Source organism: Neoarius graeffei, chromosome 1 (genome assembly GCF_027579695.1).
Source record: "Neoarius graeffei isolate fNeoGra1 chromosome 1, fNeoGra1.pri, whole genome shotgun sequence".
NCBI lineage: Eukaryota > Metazoa > Chordata > Actinopteri > Siluriformes > Ariidae > Neoarius > Neoarius graeffei.
In genome coordinates this window covers 51,683,334-51,706,346 of record NC_083569.1, presented here as the reverse complement: position 1 = coordinate 51,706,346, position 23,013 = coordinate 51,683,334, and the positions used below count along the sequence as shown (strand labels likewise).

The 23,013-nt window shown below is 43.3% G+C and overlaps 1 protein-coding gene across 1 annotated transcript in view; it reads right to left on the bottom strand.

Moving 5' to 3' along the window:
- The window catches only part of map4k2 (mitogen-activated protein kinase kinase kinase kinase 2), a 53,681-nt gene extending 42,652 nt beyond the window's left edge, over positions 1-11,029 (bottom strand). The window contains exons 1-3 of the mRNA XM_060934011.1: positions 10,664-11,029; positions 5,385-5,442; positions 5,006-5,096 (exon numbers count right to left, since the gene is read on the bottom strand). Coding sequence (XP_060789994.1) covers positions 5,006-5,096; positions 5,385-5,442; positions 10,664-10,756 — 242 coding nt within the window. The 5' untranslated portion in view covers positions 10,757-11,029. The remainder of the gene's footprint in view (positions 1-5,005; positions 5,097-5,384; positions 5,443-10,663) is intronic.
- Positions 11,030-23,013: the final 11,984 nt, after the last annotated feature.

Below are 23,013 nucleotides of genomic sequence, written 5' to 3'. Positions count from 1 at the left end.
GGGAAATCTAATTTTATGGCAACAGTTTGAGAAAAAAACAAAAACACATACGGATATGATGGTCACGTGTCCAAATACTTTTAGCCATATTATGTGTGTGTGTTTTACCTATACAGCTATATATAGAGACATGCCTTTACATACATGCTGCTGTAACAAATTACAGTTTCTGTAGGGTTCCAGCAAAATATCCCCACAAGGGTAAACACGCACAGACACACAAAGAATGCAGGAGTGGTCATTAATATGAGGAGATCTCAATTGCAGCGCTGTTTAGACTTGTGCTGACAAAATGTTTAAGTGAGTTACTGCCTAGGTAGGGGAGAGCGGGAAGACTTGGGACAGTTTGTATTGCTATAAATTAATTTCAACCGATTAGGTTTTAGATTCCATCAGAAGTTAGATGTTGCCCCTTAGAGTAACCTACTTCCTTTGGAGCCACGAAGCTGGACACTGCAGTAAGGTTTGTTCAGTTCAATATTTTAGTCAATCAAAACTTATATTACCCACTTTGCAGTTCACCTCCATTCTATGGTGTAATGTCTGCTGGTGAATTCAGGATTTGTTAGGAATCCTGACAAATCCTGACCGTGGGTGGTGTAGTGGTTAGCACGGTTGCCTCACAGCAAGAAGGTTCCGGGTTCGAACCCAGCGGCCGGTGAGAGCCTTTCTGTGTGGAGTTTGCATGTTCTCCCCATGTCTGCATGGGTTTCCTCCAGGTGCTCCGGTTTCCCCCACAGTCCAAAGACATGCAGGTTAGGTTGATGTGGGGCGGCCTTGCGCTGAGGTGCCCTTGAGCAAGGTACCTGACCCCTGACTGCTCCCCGGGTGCTCTGGTGTGGCCACCCGCTGCTCTGGGTGCGTGCATGTGTGTGTTCACTGATTCAGATGGTTTAAATGCAGAGGATGAATTTCACTGTGCTTGAAAGTGTGCATGTGACAAATAAAGGTTTCTTCTTCTGAATTAAAGTATGTAGCCTAAATATAGTATTATTAATTAAAGGTCTCATTGCATCGTTTTTTCATTAATTGTGCGGTGGTCTCTAGTATGAATGAATGCCCTGTGAGCCGGTTTTGGTGAAAAAAATGCTGTGGTTCTCCTGTTTCAGGCTGTTCTAGTTTGGTGGAGGAGTGGGTGGCGGGAGAACAACAGGATTTCAGCTCTTATTCATTAATATTCATGACATGTAAACGTGTTACCTCTGATTGGCTAACAGCACTGTGACGCTACCTCCAGTGGGTCAGAACAAGCGGATGTGGGTGTCTTTGTAAAAACTGTTTTGATTGGCTATTATGGTCTCGACATCGATGTTTTGACCAGTAACAATGTAGATAACACGAATTTTACATCACATTCAATGAGATTTAAACGAGACTACAGATGGCGACTTACAAATAATGTGTAAACATCGTTGGAGTTAATAAAGTTTGAACAGCATGAAGGAACATACCCCAACCCCCCGAAATTAATAATAAAAAAATTCCCAACGGATTTGGCATAATATAAAAAGCTCGTTTTTTACTCAGAAAAAACGGAAATCCGCCGAAAAGCAGAAAACTCTCATCCCTGCCTAGCTTGTGACCATGTCATGCATGCTAACGTGGAGAATATGAACATGCTATTTTGTAACAAAAACCTTCGAACAAAAAGTTCATGTTTTACTTACAGCTTGTGAGCTGGTGGTTGATCATCTTGACGGTACAGATCCAAGTATTAAAAACAACCTCGAAGCAAAACCACTACTGAAGGCTAGGGCTGTGCGATATATCGAATATACTCGATATATCGCGGAAATTCTGTGCGCGATACATAAAATTATTATATCGTAACTATCGAGTATTTTATGGTCATCTTCCGACTTGCGTTTGTTTCGTGTTTGTTTAAAACCTTTCCCGCTGGTTTTCTCTCTGTCCCTCAGGCGGTAACGTGAGAGGCTGCCTAAGGGTAAAGAAAACAATAACCTCACGCACTCGCCAACCAATCCCGGGCGACATCTCGGTGCTGAAAGGAACTTCCGGGAAGATTTTCTAGTTTCGGTTGTGTTGCCAGATTGAGCGGTTTTAAGTGCATTTTGGCGGGTTTTGAACATATTTTGAGCTGGAAAACGTAAGCAGTATCTGGCAACACTGCCGGCGGGAAGATTTCCTGGTGCCGGTTTACAGCGCTGACTCAGTTCGTGCAATCGCTGGTGTTGCATAGGCTACCGTGTAAGCTCTGGCAATTTCAGCGACAAATTACTTCCTAAAAGAACTAGTAAGGGGTCAGTCAACTGGCATTTTTTGGATATCGCGAGGAGGACGTAGAACAGCAAATGCCAGTTTGTAAAGTGTGCAAAAAAACCCAACCCTGTCATCACGAAAGGCAGCAGCACTACAAATATGTTCCATCACCTGAAACTCACCCGGTACAGTATGCAGAGTCTCTTAAACTCCGAACTACTTGCCCACAAGCTAAAAACCCCCACAAGCTAAACAAACGACCATAGCGGCCTCGTTCTCCAAAGCCCCCCCATATGAGAAACCGAGTCAGAGATGGAGCGCTATAACGGATGCGATCACTAACGTCATTGCCGAAGACATGATCCCAGTTAGTATAGTGGAAAAACCAGGCTTCCAAAAATTACTAAACACACTCGATCCCAAACATGAGTTGCCTGGTCGCAGACATTTTACAGAGAAGGCGATACCGGAATTATACACATCTGAGAGGCAGAGCCAGAAAACATTCATTTCAAAAGTGTGCAAAGAGAAAAATGATGTTTTGCAGATCTCTCTCTTCTCTCCCTCAATCTCTCTCTCTACTGTGAATGTTCCAGTGGTTCTCAGTAGTCAGGTTAATAGCTTGGAGAGCTATTTTTTAAAATAATTTAATGAATGAGCACTTTTCTTATTTAGGCTAAATGTCTTTCTCAGTGTTGAGCTTGCACTTTATTGGTTTGAGCTCTGAGCAGCTCTGTATTGTGTTGCCCCTTTGTTGCAATTTTCAAGATTGTTTTTGCAGTTTGTGCCACATCTTTGTTGAATAAAAATAGTCTTATTTCAATTCAATTGTGATTAATCACCAACATGAAAATTTAAAATGTGTTGTTGAAAACCACTTGTAAAGTTAACCAAGAATGTTATTTAATCTGCAGGGATTGTAGTGAAAACAGTAAAGAGTAAAAGTTAGATTTCATGGGGTCCTTTAGAGGAGATTTAAATATATCGAGATATATATCGTATATTGTGAAATGGAGAAAATGTATCGGGATATTCATTTTTTCCCATATCGCACAGCCCTACTGAAGGCACCGAAGTTTGAAAAGTCACTGTGGTTGAAATGATCAGAACACAGTACTAACGTTGCATTATACTTCGCTGGTGGTGCTCTGGTGGTGCTCCAAAGATAAATTCCAACCATTTCTTCTTCACCTCTTCTATCTTGGGCAAGAAATGCAACGTTGATGTCTTACTGCCACAAATAACACAGGCACGAACTTGTTCAGCCATGTTTTCAACTTGCTGTTAGGTCCTCTTCGTTAGCTACTGACGAGATGGCCTCTGCTATCTCTCCTCGCGCTTAAATCCAAACTTTCTTCCCGTGGGCGGTCGCAAGCCAAGGTGGGCGAGGCCATGACTACTAATTTTCGAACTTACGCAAGTTCGTAGGGCTTTTTCTGATTCGCTCGTTTTTCCGACTATTTTCTTTCATAAGCTAATACAGGGAATGGGAGTAGAATTACATTTTCACATGCAGCATGCATATGCAACTCGGAGTGAACTATGGTATTTCAAAAAGAGCCAGTATTAAACGTTTTTGGTGGAATGGCACCTTTAAACTTAGGTGGTGTTTACATTAGACCGTATCAGCGGATCATCAGATTAACGTTTTTAAAACGATTCGCGTGCACACAGCAACGCCAATACACGGATACGCTCGGCTCCACAGGCATCCTGCGCTCCAAATCACTCCGCCCTGAACAGCGAGTGCCCTCTGGAGGGTGCGCACTCCGGCCCTGCGCAGCTCACAGAGCGCGCGAGTGAAGCGCACAAGCAGTGATTCGGGACAAATAGCAGGAAGTGAAAGTCCGCGCCGTTTTTCAGCAGTCGCGTCACATGACCAACGTGGCATGACCAACGCCAGCGAATCAGGAAGGTGGAGGTCACAGTGACGTTGTCCAATGACGACGTCAGCTAGAGCTCAGCACAGCGTATCCTCGTTCCTCAATGTTTACACAGCACCGGATCAGATACGTAATGGATTGAATACGTGAGCCCTGGCGGATTCAAGTTGTTCCGCCTGTGGAGTCGTTTCCCGGCGTTTTAATGTGAACGGACAGTGCATCCGCGACGAAAACGAGACGGATACGGTCTAATGTAAACACCACCTTAAATTCTGGGGGAAAACAGTTAAGGATTTGTTTTTCAAAAGGGCTGAGATGTGGAGAGTTGGGACAGTTCGTGTTAGGGTTTTTTTGTCTTGTGGTTTACAAATATAAAATTATTTAAAATGTTTGTTAAAAATGTGGGCGTGTACCTGCATGAGAATGAAGCGTATTTCATTCCTTCTTGAAAGTGGAACTGTTTTGTCGAGTCAGGTTTTGGATAAACTGACATTTTTCTGTTTGTGTGTTCATATGTTGCAAGTTCTGATAATAAATCAAAGTTAAACAAGTCGGCCTAGGCATTTTATTTTTGTTCCTCAGTGTCTCATGTTTCCCTGCAAAAAATAATGACACAGTAAGTGAAGCCTGAAGGCCAGTATACGTGACAAGCTGAGAAACTAACGTTGTGGTAAAAGGGTATAGTAAATACTCTCTAATGCAGTATGAATGTGACGCTACCTGCAAAAAATTTCACGCAATCTACAAAAGCTGAAAACTTGTCCCAAGTCTCCCCGCTCTCCCCTAACTACTTTACATGTGTGGATGTGATCAGAGAATACAATGTTGTCTGGTGAGTAATGTGTTTAGCCTACAGACATCTGCTGGGAAATACCAGAAGCATCAGGCCTGCATAACTCTACCTGTGGTAGCTGCCATAATAGGCCACAATATTCTTGTGCTTGCACTCCTTCATTGTGGTGATCTCCTGCTGAATAGATGTGATGTCATCTCCTGAAAGGGGCACAACATGTTATATTGTCGTTCTGTAATCTCACTCCTTGCCTAATAAAACTTATGAAAAGAGACATTGTAAGCTCTAAAACAATGTATCCTACAACGGTCTTGGCACCAGTGAATTGCTAGTGTATGTAGGTCAAACGAAAGCTAAACAAAGTAGCAGCATGGCCATCAATAACAAAGCAGAAATAACTGCATGGCTGAGGTTATGAAGTTAGAAAAAGTGCATATACATCTTTGCAAGTCAAAGAGTTGGTTGTTACGGTAATATTATTTACTTACCCGGGTCCAGCTTAATAATTTTAATAGCAGCCATTTTTGAGGTCTTGATGTTCCTTGCCTAGAAGAAAATAAAACTCAAAATTCATATACATTCTGTGCTCATCGTTGCAGCACATTGTGCTCACTTAAACACTGTAGCGCATGCGTTTACTTTGGTAATATTTTCGTCAGGCACAGAGTCAGCTCTCCTAGCAAATATCTCATGAATAATCTCCCAGTGTCACTGCATGGTGCCTGCGTTCAGTATCTAAATGAGGACTGAGTACACCATCTTACGTTATAAATTTCATAAACAATACTGGCACAATGACTAACAACTTGCAGTTGTGGCACAGTAGCCTTTAGAACACTGATTCAACTCGTATTAACTCACTGAACAAGGAAAGCAAGACGTTCCCAAATTATATATGAATCATTTTTAAAGCAGGATACATTTTTAAACCAGCTTCATACATGAAGAACAAGAAGCTAAAAGCTAAACTTGACAAGTGCTAGATCCTCTAACGTTAGCAAAGAATTTTAATGTCCATATCCTTTAATGTTAAAATGATTTCTTCCCACCCCGACACTGAGGAATTTGTTTGTGTGATATGAACATTTGTATGAATCTGGATTTGTCGTTGTTACTCTTCGGCTGATATCCTAAGTTTAAACAAATTCCATCTGCACTAAGCTAGCTAACTTGTTTACCTTAAATTTTGGTTTATAATATACGCTAAGGGGGGTGGCACGGTGGTGTAGTGGTTAGCGCTGTCGCCTCACAGCAAGAAGGTCCTGGGTTCGAGCCCCGGGGCCGGCGAGGGCCCTTCTGTGTGGAGTTTGCATGTTCTCCCCGTGTCCGCGTGGGTTTCCTCCGGGTGCTCCGGTTTCCCCCACAGTCCAAAGACATGCAGGTTAGGTTAACTGGTGACTCTAAATTGACCGTAGGTGTGAATGTGAGTGTGAATGGTTGTCTGTGTCTATGTGTCTGCCCTGTGATGACCTGGCGACTTGTCCAGGGTGTACCCCGCCTTTCGCCCGTAGTCAGCTGGGATAGGCTCCAGCTTGCCTGCGACCCTGTAGAAGGATAAAGCGGCTAGAGATAATGAGAGGAGATGAGATATACGCTAAGGGGTATTTTAAAGTATCCACATATGAGCCTTAGTCACTCGTCTCAGTGTTTTCCTCCTTGGTGTTTTAATTCATTACTTTACTTTGGTCCAAACCTGTATGACTGGATATGATTGTGCACAGATTAAATTTAACTCGCCTCCGAGGAGTTGTTTCTGTGGCTGGAGTAATTCAGACTCTCCACAGATCTTATTAAAATATTTAAGAGTTATTCCACGGAATCGAGTCATACATGAGCTGATAGCCAACAAGGAGCGTAGCATCGAGTTGGCTATATGCCATGTATGACGAGATTGAGTGGAATAACTATTTTATTCTATCCACATTCACTAGATTTTGAGAAACAGAGCATTTTTATTTTTTGCAAATTCAGTAAATACAAACTATACAAAATGTCCGACAAACTCATTTCTGCTTAGAATGTAAACAAACTGGCAAAATGACAGTAGCAATTTGTGAAAATGCTATCATAATAATTACTGAAAAATAAATATATGTTATTTACCGGCTGGGAGGTCCGTATCGTGAAATACCGTGACCGAGGTTTTGAAAGTACTGAGCGAGGCCCTCTGGGCCGAGGTCACGGTATTTCACCATACGGACCGACCTTAAGCTGGTAAATAATATATTTATTTTTTTCTTTACCAAATTCTAACAAAAACGAGAGTGCCTGAAAGGGAAAACCGAGCCGAGCCGCCATTTTGAATCCTCATTCACGGCTGTAATGCAAATGGCTTCCTCCTCGGTATACAAGTGCACTTCCATGGCAGGAAAAAAAAAACTACATTTTGCCACCTATGTAGTCCCCTATTTATACAAATAGGAGTCATTCAGGATTCAGCCATGTTTTTGCTCGGCGTTAGCAACAGTTAGAGGTTTTTAGCTTTCTCCTGAAATGTTTTCTTTTATTTCTTCTTCCTCAGGGTAGTAAAACTCGCTTTCGCTGTGAAGACTGTCGTTATCGCTATCCATGCTGTAAAATTAATACTATTCTCATGAGAAATGGTGGCAAAAATTTATAAGATTTTTGATAATCTTATAAATAAATCTTATAAAAAAGATAAATGTTGACAAAAAAATGCTACTATGTTTGTTGCTGTTGTGAACGAGCAAGTCGCCAGAGGTCCATAACTGGGGTCCGTATCGTAGGACACGGACCTGCTCGCCAGCCAATCGGAGCGCAGGATTTGATGGAAACCAGACCACGAAAAAAATAAGTATATATTATTTACCAGCTGGGAGGTCCATATCGTGAAATACCATGACCGAGGTCTTGAAAGTACTGAGCGAGGCCCTCTGGGCTGAGGTCAGTATTCAAGGCCGAGGTCACGGTATTTCACCATACGGACCGACCTTTTTTTTTCTTTACCAAATTCTAACAGAAAACAAGAGCGCCCGAAAGGGAAAAACCGAGCCGAGCCGCCATTTTGAATCCTCATTCACGGCTGTGATGCAAATGGCTTCCTCCTTGGCATACAAGTGCACTTCCATGGCAGGAAAAAAAAAAAACCTACATTTTGCCGCCTATGTAGTCCCCTATTTATACAAATAGGAGTCATTCAGGATTCAGCCATGTTTTTGCTCAGCGTTAGCAACAGTTAGAGGTTTTTAGCTTTCTCCTGAAATGTTTTCTTTTATTTCTTCTTCCTCAGGGTAGTAAAACTCGCTTTCGCTGTGAAGACTGTCGTTATCGCTATCCATGCTGTAAAATTAATGCTATTCTCCTGAGAAATGCTGGCAAAAATTTATAAGATTTTTGATAATCTTATAAATAAATCTTATAAAAAAGATAAATGTTGACAAAAAAATGCTACTATGTTTGTTGCTGTTGTGAACGAGCAAGTCGCCAGAGGTCCATAACTGGGGTCCGTAACTGGGACACGGACCTGCTCGCCAGCCAATCAGAGCGCAGGATTTGATGGAAACCGGACCACGAAAAAAATAAGTATATATATTATTTACCAGCTGGGAGGTCCATATCGTGAAATACCGTGACCAAGGTCTTGAAAATACTGACCAAGGCCTCTGGCCCGAGGTCAGTATTTTCAAGGCCAAGGTCACGGTATTTCACGATACGGACCGACCTTAAGCTGGTTATATATTTATTTTTTCTTTACCAAATTCTAACAGAAAATGAGAGCGCCCGAAAGGGAAACCATATTTAGAACAAACCTGCTACAAGCTCGTTTTTGGCTTTCTCCTGAAATGTTTTCTTTAATTTTGTCTTCATCAGGGTAGTAAAACTTGCTTTCGCTGTGAACACTGTCGTTATCGCTATCCATGCTGTAAATTTAATGCTACTATAATGAGAAATGCGAAAATAAATGTTGACAAAAAATTGCTACATTTGTTGTTGTGAATGAGCGAGTTGCCAAAGATCCGTAACTGGGGTCCGGATTGTAGGATTCCGGACCGCTCATGAGCCTATCAGAGCACACGATTTGATGGAAACCGGACCGTGAAAAAAAATTTAAAAGATATGTTCTTACCATCAAATACTTTTACTCCGTATTTTGTTGCTTTTTTATTTTTTTGTGGTTTGTTTTCTGGTAGAGTTATTTCATCCTTGACTGGTAAAGCAACACGTTCCACCATTTTATTTTTCTCTACTCACAGTATATGAGCTAATAGCCTAGTAATAAAGTAGCCAATCAGAGCATGTGATTGCTCATATCCAGTGAATGTGGCGAGAATAATACCAGATGTTCAGTTTCCGAGAAGTAGCTTTATTTACTATTAGTCTCTAACTTCCACTTGAATTTACAGGTGAAGCAGCCAGAAAAATAATTATAGCCAACAAATCTCTGCCTTAGCTCTTTAATATTTACTTTCACCTCCAACACACCTCACAATGAAGTGTGTATTAACAAAAATAGCCACCGTGTTCTCATTCCGTCACTGATGAACACAGCAAAACAAGCATCCCTGGACAAAACCTGGAACTAAGCTGAGCTGTCTTCCTGTTGTTTTTCCTGGTGGCCTGAAATGTGGCCTGAAATGATCCTACAGCAGAACATGAAATAGTTAGGACAATGGCTTGGCCAGGAAGTAGCCACATTGATCAGCAATCCAAAAGTATTCTGCTGCTTTCAAAAGTTGTCAAGTGTTCATAACCTTCAAGGATTTTCCTTTCATTTTGAAGAGCCATTTGTGTCAAAAGACTTCTTTGTCTATTGTGAGAAATACCAAAGGGTTCTTTGCTCGCCCACTCTATTATGGCAGAGGCTGTGCATAACCGTGACAGTTTGGGTTCCTTCAAAGACACGTGTTCTCTTTTTGTTCACTACAAAACAGTAAAAACAGGGCATGAAACCCCTCACGGAACGTCAAGGCCACACCTGCATACCTTACATTATGACCAACATAAGGCTGTCTTCTACACAGAATCATTTCCTCGTGTTTGAATGTTTGAGTGCGTGGTTAGTCGACTTCACCTGAAATGCTCAGAATGCATTGTTTAGTCGCAAACAGAAAAAGCTGACTAGTAATGAACCTGGGCGGCACGGTGGTGTAGTGGTTAGCGCTGTCGCCTCACAGCAAGAAGGTTCTAGGTTCAATCCCAGTGGCTGACGGGGGCCTCTCTATGTCTGTGTGGGTTTCCCCAAAGACATGCAGGTTAGGTTAAGTTAATTGGTGGCTCTAAATTGACCGTAGGTGTGAATGGTTGTGTGTGGTTCTACAGTATGTGTCAGGCCTGCGATGACCTGGCGACTTGTCCAGGGTGTACCCCGCCTTTCGCCCGTAGTCAGCTGGGATAGGCTCCAGCTTGCCTGCGACCCTGTAGAACAGGATAAAGCGGCTAGAGATAATGAGATGAGATGAATGAGTAATGAACCTGGTGAAATGGTGCAAAAGATGTACTAGTGTCCCACTGCAGTGACACTGAGTAGGGAAATGGGAAAATACACAACCTGAAATGAGACAAGGTGAGTTGAGATGGATGTGTCAGTACATATAAACAAGCATCTCCATGTCTTCTTGGAAAGGATGGAGAGAAAAAGATAAGAGTTTCATGTTGTGCTGTGCAGTTTCCATTCTAAAGTCGAGAAAGGTGTTTTGTCTTGTGCGCACAAGGTATAAACATCACCTTTCTGGGCTTTAGGGACCCCGTAGATTCCCATGTTTGGGCAGGTTAGAATATGCCTGATCCTGTGAGGTGTGTCTCTCACCTTAAACACATCCCCGTATGTGCCACTTCCGATCCTCTGAATGATCTCATAGTCCTCCAGCGGGTCTAGAAATGAAACTCCGATAGTATCCATGATAGCAGTGAAATAAACACTCTTCAGTAAATAAACATGACAGCCATTAAATCCCACAGATGCATCCAGGAAACTCTCTGGCTACAAGACAAGTCAAATAAAGAGCGTTAAGCGTAAAGAAACAGACATAGCGCGCGCGCTGCGGTTTGATCCAGAGGAAGCTGTCTGTCTGCGCGTCTCCGCAGCGCTCAGGAACACATGCGCGCGCGCGCAGAGGCGACGTTACTCAGGGAACAGTGCGAAAGTTCATGGCTCCTAGAAGGAAACGCAAGAACATCTCATGTCATTATCTCTAGCCGCTTTATCCTTCTACAGGGTCGCAGGCAAGCTGGAGCCTATCCCAGCTGACTACGGGCGAAAGGCGGGGTACACCCTGGACAAGTCGCCAGGTCATCACAGGGCTGACACATAGACACAGACAACCATTCACACTCACATTCACACCTACGGTCAATTTAGAGTCACCAGTTAACCTAACCTGCATGTCTTTGGACTGTGGGGGAAACCGGAGCACCCGGAGGAAACCCACGCGGACACGGGGAGAACATGCAAACTCCACACAGAAAGGCCCTCGCCGGCCCCGGGGCTCGAACCCAGGACCTTCTTGCTGTGAGGCGACAGCGCTAACCACTACACCACCGTGCCGCCCTTGACTAAATCAGATTATTTAATTCATTAGTTGGGTGGCACTGTCGCCTCACAGCAAGAAGGTTCTAGGTTCGATCCCAGTGGCTGACGAGGGCCTTTCTGTGTGGAGTTTGCATGCTCTCTCCGTTTCTGTGTGGGTTTCCCCCACAGTCCAAAGACATGCAGGTTAGGTTAAGTTAACTGGTGGCTCTAAATTGACTGTAGGTGTGAATGTAAATGGTTGTTTGTGTCTATGTGTCAGCCCTGCGATGATCTGGCGACTTGTTCAGGGTGTACCCCGCCTTTCGCCCGTAGTCAGCTGGGATAGGCTACAGCTTGCCTTTGACCCTGTAGAACAGGATAAGTGGTTATGGATAATGGATGGATGGAATTCATTAGTTGGGTGGCACAGTGGTGTAGTGGTTAGCGCTGTCACCTCACAGCAAGAAGGTTCTAGGTTCGGTCCCAGTGGCTGACAAGGTGATGATCTGGTGACTTGCCCAGGGTGTACCCCGCCTTTCGCCCGTAGTCAGCTGGGATAGGCTACAGCTTGCCTTTGACCCTGTAGAACAGGATAAGTGGTTACAGATAATGAATGGATGGAATTCATTAGTTGGGTGGCACGGTGGTGTAGTGGTTAGCACTGTCACCTCACAGCAAGAAGGTTCTAGGTTCGATCCCAGTGGCTGACAAAGGCCTTTCTGTGTGGAGTTTGCATGTTCTCTCCGTGTCTGTGTGGGTTTCCCCCACAGTCCAAAGACATGTAGGTTAAGTTAATTGGTGGTTCTAAATTGACCGTAGGTGTGAATGGTTGTTTTTTTCTCTGTGTCAGCCCTGTGATGATCTGGTGACTTCTCCAGGGTGTATCCCGCCTCTTGCCCATAGTCAGCTAGGATAGGCTCCAGCTTGCCTTTGACCCTGTAGAACAGGATAAGCAGTTACAGATAATGGTTGGATGGAATTCATTAGTTGGGGGACATGGTGGTGTCGTGGTTAGCACTGTCACCTCACAGCAAGAAGGTTCTAGGTTTGATCCCAGTGGCTGACAAGGGCCTTTCTGTGTGGAGTTTGCATGTTCTCCCCGTGTCTGTGTGGGTTTAGGTTAAGTTAATTGGTGGCTTTAAATTGACCGTAGGTGTGAATGTGAGTGTGAATGGTTGTTTGTTTCTATGTGTCAGCCCTGTGATGATCTGGTGACTTGTCCAGGGTGTACCCCGCCTCTCGCCCATAGTCAGCTGGGATAGGCTCCAGCTTGCCTGCGACCCTGTAGAACAGGATAAAGCGGCTAGAGATAATGAGATGAGATGAGATGGGTAGCATGGTGGTGTAGTGGTTCGCACTGTCGCCTCACAGCAAGAAGGTTCTGGGTTTGAGCCCAGTGGCCGATGGGGGCATTTCTGTGTGGAGTTTGCATGTTCTCCCCATGTCTGCGTGGGTTTCCCCCACAGTCCAAAGACATGCAGGTTAGGTTAAGTTAATTGGTGGCTTTAAATTGACCGTAGGTGTGAATGAGTGTGAATGGTTGTTTGTCTCTATGTGTCAGCCCTGTGATGATCTGGTGACTTGTCCAGGGTGTACCCTGCCTCTTGCCTATAGTCAGCTGGGATAGGCTCCAGCTTGCCTGTGACCCTGCACAGGAGAAGTGGTTATGGATAATGGATGGAATTAATTAACTGGGTGGCACAGTGGTGTAGTAGTTAGCACAGTTGCCTCACAGCAAGAAGGTTTTGGGATCGAGCCCAGTGGCTGATGGGGGCCTTTCTGTGTGGAGTTTGCATGTTCTCCCCATGTCTGTGTGGGTTTCCTCCAGGTGCTCCGGTTTCCCCCACAGTCCAAAGATATGCAGGTTAGGTTAACTGGCTACTCTAAATTGCCCATAGATGTGAATGTGGGTGTGAATGGTTGAGTGGAGAAAACCTCTATAATAATCCAGTAGAAGGCAATGGGAAACCACTACTGTAATTCTTCCCTAGAGACTTTAATGGCTGAAGCCATCAGAGTGGACCTGCCATCAGGTAGACCACAAGAAGAATTTACTAGGTCTCAACATGTCCTAGGTGTCCATGAAGCAACTGTTTTGTTTGTGTATTTCCAACAGGAGAAATTACAACCACTATGATCATAGATATTCTATGTATTATTTAGTTCTCATAGTAATTAGGCAATTTCTATCAAATATTATGGACATTTAAGTTTAATTGTTGGTTGGCACCAGGGCTCATCCCTAAGCCCTTTCTTGTTTGCAGTGGTAATGGACAGGTTGACAGACAACATCAAGCAAGAGGCCCCATGGACAATGACGTTTGCAGATGATATTGTGATCTGTAATGAGTATAGGGAGAAAGTGGAAGAAAACCTAGAGACATGGAGGTGTGCACTAGAGAGAAGGGGAATGAAAGTCAGTAGGAGCAAGACGGAGTACATGTGCGTGAGTGAAGGGGAGGACAGTGGAATAGTACTGCTACAAGGAATAGACGTGGTCAAAGCAGAGGAGTTCAAATATCTGGGGTCAAGTGTACAAAGTAATGGCAAGTGTGGAAGAGAAGTGAAGAAGAGAGTGCAAGCAGGTTGGAATGGATGGAGGAGAGTGTCAGGAGTGATTTGTGACAGAAAAATGCCAGCAAGAGTGAAAGGGAAAGTGCACAAGACAGTAGTAAGAGCAGCGATGGTGTATGGTTTGGAGACAGTGGCACTGACAGAAAGACAGGAGGCTGAACTGGAGGTAGCAGAGCTGAAGATGTTGAGATTCTCACTGGTAGTGACAAAGTTGGACAGGATTAGAAATGAGAATATTAGAGGGTCAGCACATGTAAACCGTAGGTGCTAAATAAGGCGACTGGACTTGCTTGAAATTTTTGAAGACATTTCACCCCTCATCTGAAAGGCTTCTTCAGTTCTGTCTGACTAGTGGTTCCAGGTATTTATCCTCTAGTGGACCCTAAGGAGAGTCATTGAGGTCACATTGATCCTCTCAGTCATCCTGTAGGTATTAGAGTTGCTGGAGGCTGGGTGTGAATGGTGTTAGCCGCCTAGAGGGTCGGTAGGATGATCTGTAGGTCATTGGCTCTTTCTGCCATCATGTGAGTCATTAAAGTCAGCTGAGTTTTGGTGTGGATGTGTATTCAGTTTTCTCGGAAGTGTGCCAAGGACTGCATTGTGGGTGGCTGATAAGTGGTGTCTTAGACCACCTCTTCTGTTCAGTGATGGTCGTTCCAGGTTGACGAAGATGGCGTCTTTTACTCCTCTTTCAAACCACCGGTCTTCTCTGGCTAAAATGAGTACATTGCAGTCCTGAAACAAGTGTCCTTTGTTATTAAGATGAAGATAGACTGCAGAGTTCTGGCCTGAGGAACTGTCTGTCCTGTGTTGAGCCATGTGCCTGTGAAGCGGTTGTTTTGTTTCGCCAATGTACAAGTCTGTGCATTATTCACTGCATTGAATTGCGTGCACTACGTTGTCCTGTTTGTGTCTGGGTATTTTGTCCTTTGGGTGGACAAATTTCTGCCTCAGACTGTTACTGGGTTTGAAGTGTGCAGGGATGTTGTGTTTGTAGAAGATCCGCCTGAGTTTCTCAGATAGTCCAGAAATGTAGGGAATGACAATGTTCTTGCGTTTGTTGCCGTTTTCTTCCCTGTCCATTATGTTTCGTTTCCTGGTCTTGATGGAAGCCCATTTGGGATATGTGCACTTCTGAAGTGCTTCCTTGATGTGTTTTTGCTCCTTCTCTTTTCCTTCTCTACATAGGACAGCTTGGAGACAAAGTGAGAGAGGCAAGATTGAGATGGTTTGGACATGTACAGAGGAGAGACCCAGGGCATATTAGGAAAAGAATGCTGGAGATGGAGTTGCCAGGTAGAAGGAAAAGAGGAAGACCGAAGATAAGATTTATGGATGTGGTGAAGGAGGACACAGGGACGGTTTAGAAGAAGCCTTTATTTGTCACATGTACACTCAATCACAGCAAAATTCTTCCTCTGCGTTTAACCTATCTGAAGCAGTGAACACATACATGCACACACAAGTGAACAATGAGTATACACACATACCCTGAGCAGTGGGCAGCTATGCTACAGCACCCAGGAAAAAGTTGGGGGGTTAGGTGCCTTGCTCAAGGGCACTTCAGCACTTCCCGGGAATTGAACCGGCATCCCTTTGGGTCCAAGGCTGCTTCTCCAACCTTCAGGCCATGGCTGCCCCCCAGCCATTTTCTGTAGCACCAACCTACAGAAAAGATACAAAGGACAGGAGGAGATGAAGGGACATTATCCGATGTGGTGGCCCCTAACGGGAACAGCCAAAAGAAGAATAAGATGATTATTATAGACATTTGCAGAAGAAAGAATAAGATGATTATTATAGACATATTATAAACTTGCTCCGCCTTACCTTTCAGAGCTGCTTCAAGTGTACGTTCCTGCTCGGTCGCTCAGGTCAGCTGATCATTTGCTCCCGGTGGTGCCAAAATCAAAGCGGAAGCTTAGAGGGGACAGAGCGTTTTCAGTTTCTGCCCCTAAGATGTGGAACAGTCTGCCTCTACAGTGGGGTAAAAAAGTATTTAGTCAGTCACCAATTGTGCAAGTTCTCCCACTTAAAAAGATGAGAGAGGCCTGTAATTTTCATCATAGGTACACTTCAACTATGAGAGACAAAATGAGAAAAAAAATCCAGAAAATCACATTGTCTGATTTTTAAAGAATTTATTTGCAAATTATGTTGGAAAATAAGTATTTGGTCAATAACAAAAGTTCATCTCAATACTTTGTTATATACCCTTTGTTGGCAATGACAGAAGTCAAACGTTTTCTGTAAGTCTTCACAAGGTTTTCACACACTGTTGCTGGTATTTTGGCCCATTCCTCCATGCAGATCTCCTCTAGAGCAGTGATGTTTTGGGGCTGTCGCTGGGCAACACGGACTTTCAACTCCCTCCAAAGATTTTCTATGGGGTTGAGATCTGGAGACTGGCTAGGCCACTCCAGGACCTTGAAATGCTTCTTACGAAGCCACTCCTTCATTGCCCGGGCGGTGTGTTTGGGATCATTGTCATGCTGAAAGACCCAGCCATGTTTCATCTTCAATGCCCTTGCTGATGGAAGGAGGTTTTCACTCAAAATCTCACGATACATGGGTCCATTCATTCTTTCCTTTACACTGATCAGTCGTCCTGGTCCCTTTGCAGAAAAACAGCCCCAAAGCATGATGTTTCCACCCCTATGCTTCACAGTAGGTATGGTGTTCTTTGGATGCAACTCTGCATTCTTTCTCCTCCAAACACAACAAGTTCAGTTTTTACCAAAAAGTTCTATTTTGGTTTCATCTGACCATATGACATTCTCCCAATCCTCTTCTGGATCATCCAAAAGCTCTCTAGCAAACTTCAGACGGGCCTGGACATGTACTGGCTTAAGCAGGGGGACAAGTCTGGCACTGCAGGATTTGAGTCCCTGGCGGTGTAGTGTGTTACTGACGGTAGCCTTTGTTACTTTGGTCCCAGCTCTCTCACTAGGTCCCCCCATGTGGTTCTGGGATTTTTGCTCACCGTTCTTGTGATCATTTTGACCCCACAGGTCAAAATCTTGCGTGGAGCCCCAGATCGAGGGAGATTATCAGTGGTCTTGTATGTCTTCCATTTTCTAATAATTGCTCCCACAGTTGATTTCTTCACACCAAGCTGCTTACCTATTGCAGATTCAGTCTTCCCAGCCTGGTGCAGGTCTACAATTTTGTTTCTGGTGTCCTTTGGCAGCTCTTTGGTCTTGGCCATAGTGGAGTTTGGAGTGTGACTGTTTGAGGTTGTGGACAGGTGTCTTTTATACTGATAACGAGTTCAAACAGGTGCCATTAATACAGGTAACGAGTTGAGGACAGAGGAGCCTCTTAAAGAAGTTGTTACAGGTCTGTGAGAGCCAGAAATCTTGCTTGTTTGTAGGTGACCAAATACTTATTTTACCGAGGAATTTACCAATTAATTCATTAAAAATCCTACAATGTGATTTCCTGGATTCTTTCCCCCCATTCTGTCTCTCATAGTTGAAGTGTACCTATGATAAAAATTACAGGCCTCTCTCATCTTTTTAAGTGGGAGAACTTGCACAATTGGTGGCTGACTAAATACTTTTTTGCCCCACTGTATATATCAGACAGGCTTCTTCTGTGTCCACTTTTAAAACATATCTTAAAACCTACTTTTACTCACTGGCTTTCAACCCAACCTGAGATATTGATTTGATCTTACTTGTTTTGTTTCTTGTTATTTATTTATTTTATTTTTTGTGGTCTTGTTTTAGCTTTATTTTTTGCCTGTTTTTATGTTTTAAATTGTACTCCTCATGTACAGTGCTTTGTTTTCAACTGTGGTTGTGTGAAAGCGCTTATAAATAAAGATGGTATGGTATTTAAAATCTTAATGAAAAAAAATTGTACTTAGGAGGTCCCATGAATTTTACCCTGATTTAAATGACACTCTAAAACAGAGACAGGAACTCTTGAACTAATACAATTTGGATTATAATAATAGCAGTGCCATCCAGGGACAGCTCATTCACAGGAGCCACACCAACTGTTCAACAAACGTTAATTCTAATAAAGCCCCCATTCTAACCAACCATCCATTATCTATACTGCTTATATGTTAGGGTTGCGGGTGAGCTGGAGCCAATCCCAGCTTACACTGGGTGAGAGGTGGGGTACACCCTGGACAGGCTGCCAATCTATCGCAGGGTTAACACAGAAATGAACAACCATTCGCACGCACATTTACACCTATGGGCAGTTTAGAGTAGCCAGTTGCCTTCATCCACGTCTTTGGACTGTGGGAGGAAACCCACGCAGGCATGAGGACAACATGCAAACTCCACACAGAAAGGCCCCGGTTGACTGAGAGGTTCAAACCCATAACCTTCATGCTGTGAAGCAACAATGCTAATCACTGCACCACTGCCCAAATCCTCATTCACCACTCCATCTTTTTTAAATTCTGTTCATTACCTGTCTTGAGTGACCAATATTTTGAAAATGTTGCTATTTGACAGCTATAATTCTATTGTATTTGTCACTTTTCTAGATGATGAATAATTGTGCAGCAGAGTCTTCTGCATAGTTTTTGAGACGTAGATGGGCTGGAAACATACCTGCTGGAACCGACACCTGTTGTCTGTACTCGAGTTGAGGGGGGATGGGGGGGATGCCATCCCCCCTGGAATAAAAAATGGTCAAAATCATCCCCCCTCTAAAACGGGCATCCCCCCTCCCTTCCCTTGAGCAATTTTATCAATAAATGTGGACATTACTTCTGTTTAACATTGGAATTAGAAATGCCATTCCACGTAGCTTTGCTGAAACTGAGCATACAATAAGCTCCCGCGAGAGAGGGCACGCGCAAGCAAAGCGTTTGAGGAGGTGACATTCAGTTGGGGTTCCGTTATTTTTGATTTCATTCAGCGTCAGTGACAGCAGCGGATTGCAGCATCATGGCCAAGCAGAGTGTACAGCAAGACCTAAGCAAGTTCGGATTTAAGATCGCAAGAAAAAACATTTCAGGAGTTAAGTCAAGAGTTACGAATATCAGTCACACTTTCTGTGAGCCCACTATCATGCTGTAAAGTTACCGATATGTAGCCTAATTTGTGAGCGGCGGATAACAACACAGCTATCATAATGAATGTTAGTTTGGAGTCTAGCCAGCTATCGATAGCTTACTCAGGTTCATGTTAGCTTTGATTTCTTGTATAAGGCCATTAATTTAATCAGCCTGGACGTTCGTTTGTTATTCTTCAGGCAACAAAAAGTGTTATTCAAGACAGGAAGGCTAAAATTAACGACACTAGCAGTTTTGAAGGCTTCATTGCCTCATTAGAGAGCCGGTCACAACATGTAAGGCAGAGCAGGATTGGTGTAGGACTCGACAAAGTGTCTGCTAAAATGCAGCTTTCTTTTTCTTCGTCATCGGCTCTTCTTCTGTCTCCTCAATGGGCCTTTTCCCCTTTCCAAAGAAACTTTCCAAAGATGCCTGCTTTTAACTAATTTTGCTAGCTTGTATCCAGTATGTATCAAAGTGCTGGTATGTATCGAAGCAAAGTATCAAAGTATCCAAGGCAGCTCCTCGGTAACCGTCAACGTTAAGGTGTCACGTGACCTAGATAACAGTGGGAATCAACGTTACAGAAAGAATCCGGTCATTTTTCAAAGCTCAAATCCTCGTTCAGATAATAAGTAAATCAGAAATAACATTATATTTAATTAAATTATCTTATCCACTGCTCTTTACTCCAGATGACAGTCAGCAGCAACTGCAACACAGTGCGACAGGAGCTGGAGGGGACCCGGAGTGTGAGACAATACAGGAGCAGGAGCAAGCAGGAGAACCAACAGCTGAAGAGCTGAAGATTTACAATTTACTGTTGCTTGTTTTAGCTTATTGGTTACCTACCTACCTCTGTATTTAACTCAATGTTCCCAGTGTTCAGCTTTGAATAAAAATTCTATTGACTTGATATGAAAAGATTCAGTTGTTCATTTACATTGCCTGCTGAGGTTTTAATGAATTATTTACCAAACGATTTAAAAGGAGCCTACCATGACTATGAAGTTACACTTCAAATTTGTCATCTGTATTTCACCCTAATATGGAGAATGTGGTCGGTATGTCAGCCAGGAGACTGACTAAATATGACACGACATCCACACTGTGCATGTTTACAGTAAAATACCAGTGTATTATGTTTTTTACAACAATAAAAAGGGTACACAGTGTGTACTACACACTTTATCAGCACAAAATACTGTATGTCTGGTAAATGAACAAGGTCCACAGAACTACGTTGTGTGCAAACCCTCCTAAAAGCAAATCAGTTTCCCACCCACGAACCGACCGATGGGTCGACACGCGACTAAAAATTTCACCATCCCCCCTGGTTTGATTTTACAACTCGACCACAGCCTGTTGTACAGAACAGTTGATCAAAGATGTGTTTTAAACCACTCAAAAGGGGCTGCTGGACTGCATGCTGGATGACCATGTTGTCAAGTCTCAAGTCACGTGTGATCTGCGGGCACAGGTCATTGCTGCATACATCATTTGACCACTGCAGAGAAACCTAATACACTTTTTCCCCCCACAGTCCAAAGACATGCGGTTAGGTTAACATGGGGCAGCCTTGGGCTGAAGTGCCCTTCAGCAAGCTACCTAACCCCTGACTGCTCCCTGGGCGCTGTAGTGTGGCTGCCCACTGCTCTGGGTGTGTGTGCGTTGATCACTGCTTCAGATGGGTTAAATGCAGAGGATGAATTTCACTGTGCTTGAGTGTGCATGTAACAAATAAAGGCTTCTTCTTCTTCTTTAAATATCTTGTTTAAATTTCATTTCTGCCTCCTTTCTTCTATTATAAGGACATGTAATGAACTGTCCTTGGATGACTCACAAAAAAACTTGTTTCAAATATTTTGTTTATACAAACATGGAATGTTTAATATTTTCATAAAACAAATTTCATAATTTTCTTGAGATATCTTTATTATAAAAAGGTGTTTCAAACTGAGCAGCATTTACCTTTACATTATACACTAAATGACACGTGCAAAATTGAACATTTGACGTACGGTAGTACTATTATCCATCCATCCATTATCTGTAGCTGCTTATCCTGTTCTACAGGGTTACAGGCAAGCTGAAGCCTATCCCAGCTGACTAAGGGCAAGAGGCAGGGTACACCCTGGACAAGTCGCCAGGTACGTACAACACCGATTCCAAAAAAGTTGGGACAAAGTACAAATTGTAAATAAAAACGGAATGCAATAATTTACAAATCTCAAAAACTGATATTGTATTCACAATAGAACATAGACAACATATCAAATGTCCAAAGTGAGACATTTTGAAATTTCATGCCAAATATTGGCTCATTTGAAATTTAATCTAAAAAAAGAGGCTGGAAAAGTTAAAGGTACAAAAAAGGAACAGCTAGAGGACCAAATTGCAACTCATTAGGTCAATTGGCAATAGGCCATTAACATGACTGGGTATAAAAAGAGCATCTTGGAGTGGCAGTGGCTCTCAGAAGTAAAGATGGGAAGAGGATCACCAACCCCCCTAATTCTGCGCCGACAAATAGTGGAACAATATCAGAAAGGAGTTCGACAGTGTAAAATTGCAAAGAGTTTGAACATATCATCATCTCCAGCGCATAATATCATCAAAAGATTCAGAGAATCTGGAAGAATCTCTGTGCGTAAGGGTCAAGGCCGGAAAACCATACTGGGTGCCCGTGATCTTTGGGCCCTTAGACGGCAGTGCATTACATACAGGCATGCTTCTGTATTGGAAATCACAAAATGGGCTCAGGAATATTTCCAGAGAACATTATCTGTGAACACAATTCACCGTGCCATCCGCCGTTGCCAGCTAAAACTCTATAGTTCAAAGAAGCCGCTGTATCTAAACATGATCCAGAAGCGCAGACGTCTTCTCTGGGCCAAGGCTCATTTTAAATGGACTGTGGCAAAGTGGAAAACTGTTCTGTGGTCAGACGAATCAAAATTTGAAGTTCTTTATGGAAATCAGGGACGCCGTGTCATTTGGACTAAAGAGGAGAAGGATGACCCACGTTGTTATCAGCGCTCAGTTCAGAAGCCTGCATCTCTGATGGTATGGGGTTGCATTAGTGCGTGTGGCATGGGCAGCTTACACATCTGGAAAGACACCATCAATGCTGAAAGGTATATCCAGGTTCTAGAGCAACATACAGTGGGGCAAAAAAGTATTTAGTCAGTCACCAATTGTGCAAGTTCTCCCACTTAAAAAGATGAGAGAGGCCTGTAATTTTCATCATAGGTATACTTCAACTATGAGAGACAAAATGAGAAAAAAAAATCCAGAAAATCACATTGTCCGATTTTTAAAGAATTTATTTGCAAATTATGTTGGAAAATAAGTATTTGGTCAATAACAAAAGTTCATCTCAATACTTTGTTATATACCCTTTGTTGGCAATGACAGAGGTCAAACATTTTCTGTAAGTCTTCACAAGGTTTTCACACACTGTTGCTGGTATTTTGGCCCATTCCTCCATGCAGATCTCCTCTAGAGCAGTGATGTTTTGGGGCTGTTGCTAGGCAACACGGTCTTTCAACTCCCTCCAAAGATTTTCTATGGGGTTGAGATCTGGAGACTGGCTAGGCCACTCCAGGACCTTGAAATGCTTCTTACGAAGCCACTCCTTCGTTGCCTGGGCAGTGTGTTTGGGATCATTGTCATGCTGAAAAACCCAGCCACATTTCATCTTCAATGCCCTTGCTGATGGAAGGCTTTCACTCAAAATCTCACGATACATGGCCCCATTCATTCTTTCCTTTACACGAATCAGTCGTCCTGGTCCCTTTGCAGAAAAACAGCCCCAAAGCATGATGTTTCCACCCCCATGCTTCACAGTAGGTATGGTGTTCTTTGGATGCATCTCAGCATTCTTTCTCCTCCAAACATGACAAGTTGAGTTTTTACCAAAAAGTTCTATTTTGGTTTCATCTGACCATATGACATTCTCCCAATCCTCTTCTGGATCATCCAAATGCTCTCTAGCAAACTTCAGACGGGCCTGGACATGTACTGGCTTAAGCAGGGGGACACGTCTGGCACT